The sequence below is a fragment of the Podarcis pityusensis genome (assembly GCF_964106645.2).
Source record: "Podarcis pityusensis genome assembly, chromosome: 3".
In the NCBI taxonomy this organism is placed as follows: domain Eukaryota; kingdom Metazoa; phylum Chordata; class Lepidosauria; order Squamata; family Lacertidae; genus Podarcis; species Podarcis pityusensis.
The window spans coordinates 39,815,565-39,824,483 of record NC_138026.1 but is presented as its reverse complement, the minus strand read 5'-3'; the positions used below and the strand labels follow the sequence as shown (position 1 = coordinate 39,824,483).

General features: G+C 47.6%; 1 protein-coding gene across 5 annotated transcripts in view; it reads left to right on the top strand.

Annotated features, from left to right (window-relative positions):
• Positions 1–3,893: 3,893 nt before the first annotated feature.
• Positions 3,894–8,919, top strand: part of HMGN3 (high mobility group nucleosomal binding domain 3) — a 31,145-nt gene continuing 26,119 nt past the window's right edge. For 4 of the 5 annotated variants that reach the window (XM_080998883.1, XM_080998882.1, XM_080998880.1 and 1 more), the window contains exon 1: positions 4,795–4,826. In XM_080998883.1, the coding sequence (XP_080855009.1) occupies positions 4,807–4,826 (20 nt within the window). In that variant the 5' untranslated portion in view covers positions 4,795–4,806. Of the gene's footprint in view, positions 4,235–4,794; positions 4,827–8,919 lie in introns of those variants that run through there. The other variant, XM_080998881.1, reaches the window with a different exon arrangement.

Below are 8,919 nucleotides of genomic sequence, written 5' to 3'. Positions count from 1 at the left end.
ACATTTTACAGAAGTATTTACTATTGCAATTGATGTACTAACTCTGCATGTTTGTGTGTGTGCTGGGGGGAGGGGAGGACGTACACTGTTTGTTTGTTTGTTTGTTTGTTTGGCATACATCTCACAAGATCTCAGGGCAGTTCACAGAACAAAATATTGACATATGTGTACTGGAAACACACCACACAGTGCAAACAAAAGGAATACCACCTTGAGGGAAGACATCTGGATGCACTCTAACAAATGAATATAAACTGCTCACTTATGGAAATATAAAATGGCTGTTAGAAAAAGACATTTCTAATACCAATAAATGGAAGTTTTCATTTTGCCAGCATGGGTGTGTTTCTGGGTCCTGGAAGGGAGCCCTCTTCCCCACATCCGAGTGGAACAGGCCACTGCGCTGCCACAGGCCAACATCCCATCTCTTTAGAACTGCTGGGCCTCTTTATTAAGCAAAATTTGTACCTCACGTTTGTTTAAGCATTTATTTCATTTTGACAGCTGTGACGTAAAGAAGTCCCTTAAAAAAACACATTTTTTCCCTAGTAATAAAAATGCCTTTGACTACCAAATATCAATTTCCTGAGTGACCTGGAAACACCATAACCATAATATTTGAGGGCAGTAGTGTTGCCAGGGCAGGATTTGAGGTGACAGCCATTCAAGAGGCAGGCACTCTGTAGAATGAGCAGGACTCCCAAACCAAGAAGAGCTGACTTACCAGATTTTGAAATCGTTTTTGTTGTTGCCATGTTACAAAGTTCCCCCTCCCTCCCGCTGCATAAGACCATTTGAAGTACAGTGCTACCTCAGTTTAAGAACGTAATTCATTCTGGAGGTCAGTTCTTAACCTGAAACTGTTCTTAACCTGAGGTACCACTTTAGCTAATGGGGCCTCCCGCTGCTGCCGCGCCGCCGGTGCTCAATTTCTGTTCTCATCCTGAAGCAAAGTTCTTAACCAAGGTACTATTTCTGGGTTAGTGGAGTCTGTAACCTGAAGCATCTGTAACCTGAAGTGTCTGTAACCCGAGGTACCACTGCAAAGTGAAGTAATGCCTATTACTTCCTACCTTCCCTCCCCCCAACCTCCAGTAAATTCAGAACATAAAATTACCTAACTGCACCTCTGCTTCAGGGCTATTTAGACACCACCACCATTTGGACGTGTTATGAATGCAGCAGGGAGGAATGGGCTCATGCTTGCTGGAAACCAAGCCAAGTTCTTCAGAATGGAGAGTTTTAAGGAAATTCCATATATTGCTGTTGTTGGTTTTTTTAAAAACACATTACAAACAGGACCATTTCTTGAGCCAGGTAGCAATTTAATCAATTTAAATTGTCCGACGCTGGAGATAGTGACACTCAATGTTACTCACTGGGCTGTTGTTCTATAAACTGTATATATAAGGAAGGCAATTTCTCTCCCAGCCCCCCAACCTTATTTGACTACAAATGGTATTGGAAAGGTTACTTGGAGTTAATGGATTTTAAACAAACCACAGGGGTGGTGGGTTGTTTTTTTTTAACCTCCTTTCCCCTAGCAAAGCAGATGGCATTGGCAGGTGTTGTGCCTCACAGGTCTTAGTATAAATAAAAATTCTGGCTATTTGTTGGACAAAAAGGGGATGTATAAACAGACCCGGGCAGTCAGATGACCTGGGACAGGGAATGTAAGCACTTCAAAATCAAGTCTAAACCAAAGTTGCATGGACGTAAGGACAGGCTGAATGATGTAGCTTTGGGCTGCGTAACTTGAAAGGACAGACCTTTGTTCCCTACCCTAGCTAGGTCTTGTATACATTCCCTGTGATTTTGATGGCCAGCAGTTACCTGGAATGCTATGCTCCATCGTGGTTGAGGAGGCAAACCCTGTGTAATATGGCAGGTCATTTGGGGTTCTCCATTAAGTGGAAGTACAGTGTTAACTTGTGCTGTCAAGCAAGCATTAGTGTCCCCAGAATCTATTCTTGCCGTGTCTCTGTGGTCTACTTTGTTTTCTTTGTGATAGCAGTGCTGCTGGTACAAGGGTATTACAACGCATGATTTTAGAAACAAGCCTTTCCTTAGCCAGCAGTAATAGTAGCTGAAGGTGAAGCTCTCGCTGGCAGCCCCATTGAGTTCAGTGAGAAAGTAAATAAAGGAAGTACTCAACTCTTCCATTAAATCAATGGCATTTAAAAGTGCTCAGTCCCAGGCAGGGCTTTTTTCAGCTGGAACTCACTGGAACTCAGTTCTGGCACCTCTCTGGTGCCTCCAAAAGAATAATGGAAACTGTAGTTTGTTAAGGGTTTCAGAGAATTGAAGCTGTGAGGGGCAGAAAACTACTGTTCCCGTGATTTTTTGAGGGCAATAATGTGCTTTAAACATGAATTGGATGTGATTTATAAATGTATGGTGTGGATCTGCCTTAATAGTCCCAAACTAATATATTCCACTATGCAACTTTATCATCGCTTTCTGCTAAGAGGGAGAAGAAACCTTAAAAGATCTGTACCTAGGAGCAGTTCTGTTTACAAAATACAGTACAAAGCTGTATGAAACACGAAATGCAAAAGTGTGGGGTGGGAATGTGAGCTTTCACAAACAGGGGATAGAAAATGTAAAGTTATGACACAAAAGGCTGAACGTTATTTATCACAGGCAGGGAGGGCACATCCTGTTTCACTGATGCCCTGCCACTGCCACTTTCTCCCCCTCCTTTACCCAGATTGTGCAACCGAGCCTGTGAAGCCTTATGACCAAGTGATACTAACCTAAGGTTACCAGATGTCCCCATTTCCCGGGGACAGTCCCCGGATTTACAAATCAGTCCCCATACAAAATCCATTGAAGTTAAAGAGTGTCCCCGGATTCATTGAAAAAAATCTGGTAACCTTGTGCTAACTGCTGGCAGTCATCTCCAAGGTTCCTACTACACCTTTTCATGGTTCCTCATCTTAAAAACCAAATTTGGGTGGGCTGCCCTCAAACCGGGATACTGTCCAACAGAGGACCGTCCTTCAAAACAGAGGACTGTCCTCTATAAAAGTAGGACACAAGGCTAGCCACTTCCTGCTTGATATAGGCCTAATTTACCGGTATGTGAAATAAGGGCAAATCCATGACCTGATGGTTTTCAACTGACTGTTGAAATCTCTCAGATTATATGCCCGCCATATTTAATGAAGCTAGCAGCTTCCTCCGGAGCAGGCAGCAGAAACAAACAATATCGTAATTTGAAATTCCCTTGAAGTGCATGGCCTGAAGAGGACAACCGACATCTGCTCTCAAGAGGGAAGCAATCCGGTGCGTAAAATTAAAATAAAAGCATCAGAGACGAATGGATCAGGGCTGCAGGGATTTATTGCCAACCATATTTCGTAGGCTACAGCATTTTACACACTAACTCGGTATAATAATAATAATACCCTCCAAGTGTCCCTATTTTCCAGGAACAGTCCCGGATTTACTGAAAACGTCCCTGTTTCTGATTTGATTGCGAAATGTCCCGCTTTTCCTTAGGATGTCCCTGTTTTCACTGGAGGGTATGGTCTCGATATCAACATTATGGCAACAACGATGAGGTAGAAGGACATGTTAGGATCTTGGGAGGGGGGGAGCCAGTTGTGCCAAACGCGGAAGAGTGGAGAAGGAAGCAAGCCTCCTCTCCCCGCTACACTCGGGGTAAATGGAGACAGGGCGATCCGCCTTTCTCCTTCCGACCTTCCTTTGGGAAGGAAGCCTCCGCGCGCCGCCGGCTGGCCAATGGCAGGATCCCGCCTCGCCCCTCGCCCTGCGCGATGCCCCTGCATCTGAACCGCAAGGCCTTCCCCTCGCTAGGCGTCTGCGGCGGAGGGGGGGGGCTACCGAACGGGGGAGCCAATCGCGATTCAGAAGTGTGCAAATCCCCCCCCAACACACGCACACATGCGCGCGCTTCTCCTTCGCTCTCCGGACGAGGCGGGCGGTCGCTAGTGGCAGCGGGTGGAGGCCGCCGCTTGCGCCCCCAGGAAGGCTCCGCCGAGAGCGCCCAGGCTGCTGCCGCTGCTGCTGCCGCCGCTGCTGGTTGGGGCCGCCGCGGATCGGGGACATTTCGTAAGGCACCGCCGGAGGAGGACGCGAGATCTGCGCTTGTGCAGCGGCGGTGGCAGTCATAGCAGCAGCAGCAGCAGCGAGCGAGCAATAGCGGCAGCCGCTTCTTCGTCGCTTCCCTTCGGCGGCCCGCAGAAGGGACATCATGCCGAAAAGAAAGGTGCGTGGAGGTCGCCTCCAGGTCTGAGTTAGAGGGAGGCAGGGCGAGGGGAAAGAAACGCACAATAAAAAGAAAACGCAGCCTTTTGCAACGCGCGGCATTGGCGTGGTTCCGGGAGGCCGCGCGGGTCGTGCACGACTTCAGCGTTGCTGCTGTTGTTGTTGCTGGAAGCGCCTGTTGCAAGAGGCGGCTTGTCGGGAGATCTCTGTAGTGTGACATGTGCGTGTGGCCTTCGACGTCTTGCACGTTTTAATGGCGTGTGTTTGTGTATGATACAACCAGCAGTGTGGGCTCCTCGCTCCGTCCTTATCTAGTTGTCCCCGGAGCTGCTTTTGCAGCCACAACTCTTGCGCGCTCGCTGGCGCAACGTCGCGGCGGCAGCGCTGCCGCCGCTCCTTTCTCCGCCGGGGGAAGAGTTGGCTGCTGACAAACTCCGAGCGGGAGGCTGTGCAAACTGCCTCTGTGTGTTGTTATTGTGTGTGTGTTTGTGTGTGTGCATCTCCCCCTTCCCTCCCCCTTCGGGGACCTGCGCCCCTGCCTTGCGCCTGCCTCTTGTCTCCCTTGCAGCCTTGATGATGGTGGTGGCGCCAAGGTAACATGGAGAGACGGGGAGGGGGCAGACCAGAAAAGCCATATTTAGACCAAACGACACCCTTCTCCTCGCCTCCCGTGACAGACCCCGTATGTACCAACTCCGGTGTCAATCAGGACAGGAGGCGGCATCGACGGCCTTGGGCAGCACAGGCTGCCGGGGATCTGCTTGCGTACGAAGGCGGCAATAACAACGGAGAGTTTCCAAAGAGCACCCAGGGAGAGCGCTCTGGACGGCGGGGAGGAGCTCGGCACCCTCGGGGAGGAGAGAGGGGAGCCGAGAGGGAGGCCTCCTCGCCGATGCGCCGCTTGGCCTCGGAGAGTTTCCCACCTCCGCTGCCCATTCCTCGTTTCCTTCTGCGGCTGTTGGGGATTTCCTGCGCCCCCTGCACTGCACTCCCCTCCCTCCCCAAATTCAGATCTCGTGCCTCCCCCTGCACGCTTGGATTTGGTGGTATGTTCCTTCCCTATCTCTCGATGCGCTTGTTTCTGGCAGGTAGTTGATTTTGCATTTCACCCAGAAGCCAGCAAGGCAGGGCTGAAATGCTCAGAGGCAGTGCTCCCCCCCGGGGGTACTTAAGGGTACCCCCGCCCCCAAAAGTTAAATGTTAAAAGTGTGGCACTTACTGTAACAACTTCATGGTGAGTACCGGCACCTTTTTTAAAAAGAGCATGAAAATGTATTGTTTTCCCCAAAATGGTGCCCTGAAGAAATTTGGGGCTGGGAACTTCACGGGGTAAATTCTGAGGAGTTTGCAAGTCTATTAATCCAATGTAAGCATGTGTAACCAAAACAACAACAACATCTGTGGCACTCCTGATACTACAATTCCCAGCACCTCAACCATTGGCTATGCCAGCTGGCTCTGATGGGAGTTGGAGTCTGCAGTGCCACGAAAGAGGGCTTTCTCTACATAGAAATGGAATTTCTACAGAGGTTCTGTAGAAGTTAATATCTGAATAAAAGGTGCCGATGGTTTTCTAAGGTTGTTTAAAACATTGAAATAAAACATGCTGTGCGGTTTTGACAAGAGGAAGAGTAAATCCAAACTTGACAAAGTAAAACCAATACACCTGGCTTTGGGTGCCTTTTCTTGTCTCTTAACAGCTTGTGTCCTTTCCTTCTCAACCCCTCTTTTTATCGCCCTCTGTAATACAGTCGTACCTCAGAATCCGTTCCGGAAGGCCATTTGACTTACAAAATGTTCGGAAACCAAGGCACGGCTTCCAATTGGCTGCAGGAAGCTCCTGCAGCCAATCAGAAGCAATGAAAGCCGCATCGGACGTTTGGGTTCCAAAGAACGTTCGCAAACCAGAACACTCACTTCCAGGTTTGTGGCGTTCAGGAGCCACAACGTTCGACTGATAAGGCGTTCAACTTCCGAGGTACGACTGTAAAGAATGCAGATAACCATATTATCAAGAAAAGTATGAAACTCTAGAGCCAGGGATTTCAACTCAAATGGTATTTAGATATATTTTGAAGTTTTAGCCATCAGTGGACTGGAAGAATCAAAGTATTTGTGCAGAAAGAAACCTATCAATTACTGAACTATAATACAGTGAAGGGTCCGCGCTCTAAGCTCTTCCAGTTAGGCTTTCACATGTCTGCTGCTGTACTGAAAATACTGAATTAGCACTAAGTAAACCAGAGGGACGCGGGTGGCGCTGTGGGTAAAACCTCAGCGCCTAGGACTTGCCGATCGCATGGTCGGCGGTTCGAATCCCCGCGGCGGGGTGAGCTCCTGTCTTCGGTCCCAGCTCCTGCCCACCTAGCAGTTCAAAAGCACTCTTAAGTGCAAGTAGATAAATAGGGACCGCTTTATAGCGGGAAGGTAAACGGCGTTTCCATGTGCTGCGCTGGTGCTGGCTCTTCGGACGGCGCCGGCTCCCGGCCTCTAGAGCGAGATGAACACGCAACCCCAGAGTCGGACACGACTGGCCCGTACGGGCAGGGGTACCTTTACCTTTAACCAGAGTTTTAGTATGGGATTTATAGCCCAATACTGCACTAGAACATTTGTTTTCCCCAAAACCCTTTCATATATAATGCTCAGAACAAATGTGCCGTCGCCAAGACTGGAAGAGGCCAACTTTTGAGGTTTACTGTGAAGCTATATGAGTAGTGTTTTGCACCGTTTTGCACAGTAAAGAAATCTTGTCATGTGACATATTAAGCTAGAGGGATGCAGTTATGCTGTTTTGGACACAGGACTTGGTGGTCTTATGGTGGAGCCCAATGGGTTTTACTTTACTTTCTTCAGAATTGTAGTAACTGGGGAACTTGGTCATTCTGTAAAGTAGGACCATAAATTACTGCCCCAAACACAACTCTTAACAGCAGCACTGTGCAATTTGCTGTACATAAAAGGGAAATTTGTTTTTAACGCTTTGCCTTTGCAGGTCTGGGTAAAGGTAAAAGGACCCCTGACCATTAGGTTCAGTCGTGACTGACTCTGGGGTTGCGGCGCTCATCTCACTTTATTGGCCGAGGGAGCCGGCGTACAGCTTCCAGGTCATGTGGCCAGCATGACTAAGCCGCTTCTGGCGAACCAGAGCAGCACACGGAAAGGCCGTTTACCTTCCCGCCAGAGTGGTACCTATTTATCTACTTGCACTTTGATGTGCTTTTGCACTGCTAGGTTGGCAGGAGCAGGGACAGGGATTCAAACTGCTGACCTTCTGATCAGCAAGTCCTAGGCTCTGTGGTTTAACCCACAGCGCCACCCGCGTCCCTGCAGGTCTGGTTAGGTGACAGTAAATGCAAATGCAGCTTTAAGTCAGACAGTGTCCTGGTTTGTACATAATACTAAGCTGTGTTTTGGACAGACAGTGAGCTAACTATGAGTTGTTCTAGAGAAAAACAAGCTATGGCTTGTTTCTCTAAAGTTTGCCCTGATTTCCACCAGCTCTTGCTTCATGCTCTTGTAGTTTAGTGAGCTGCTGGGGAAGGATGGTCAAGCAAACCATGGTTAAAGAAGGGTGCTTGGTGTACATATAATGCCAAGCCATGGTTAAAAGAAATGGATGTTTGTCTAAGCCCAACAACAAACCATGGCTTCAGATCAGCATTATGTGTGAGCAAGCCACTGGTTTCAGATGCTCTGTGGTTCTTTAAACTCAGCTCCACCCATTGTTACAGCTTTGAATGATTTGTTGTTAGACCATTTTATTTTTAAAACATTTTATTTACAACCCCCCTCAGTCGTTGTAATGTTATCTTTAAATAAGAGGTTGGCGGAGGGGAGGTTTCACTAGTAAAGCAAGCACATTGAATTGTTTTTAGGGTTTTCAACCTGAAAATATCAGCTCCTGATGTAATATTGGATCTTTATAGTGAACAGAGCAATCCCGTTTTGCATGTATGGGAACCAGTAGCTCTCCAGATGTTGTTGGACTGACCACTGGCCATGCTTGTTGACACTGATCTGAGTTGGAGTCTGCAGGTTTCCCCTATCTGCTGTACAACAGTTACATTGAGGGGGCAATCCCTGATTTCCAACCACTCACCCACTAGTTTACTTTCTGTCTTTGTCCGGCCAACTCTCTGACCACGCTCTCTTGAAGTTACATCCTGAAGCCAGTTGAAGCCAGATCAAATTATTATAGAATCATAGAATCATGTGAGTAAGCGGATCCCTGTCTACCACTTAAAAACAAACAAACATGTTATTGTAAATATAGAAAAAGCATTTGTGATACTATACTCATTCATCATACTATAAATAACAAATAAAGAAGAGGTTATTCTAAACCAGAGGAAATAGTAAAAACAGATTTCAGACCTTCAGATTTTCATTCCAGTAAGGTTAAAAACCACACACGTTCTCTGTTGGACAGCATCTAGGATGGAGGAGTTCCTGATGGGGAAATAAAGAATTGGGTGTCACTAGAATTGCAACTTGCATGTGCATGCAAAATGCAACTTAAGACTGCATGCACACTGCAGTTTACTTTCCTCCTTGTGCCTTCTCACTACTAGTTTGGGAAGTAGCTTGCACAGGGCTTTAGCCACAATCTATCCTGGTGTTTGTACAGTGGTACCTCGGGTTACATACACTTCAGGTTACATACGCTTCAGGTTACAGACTCCG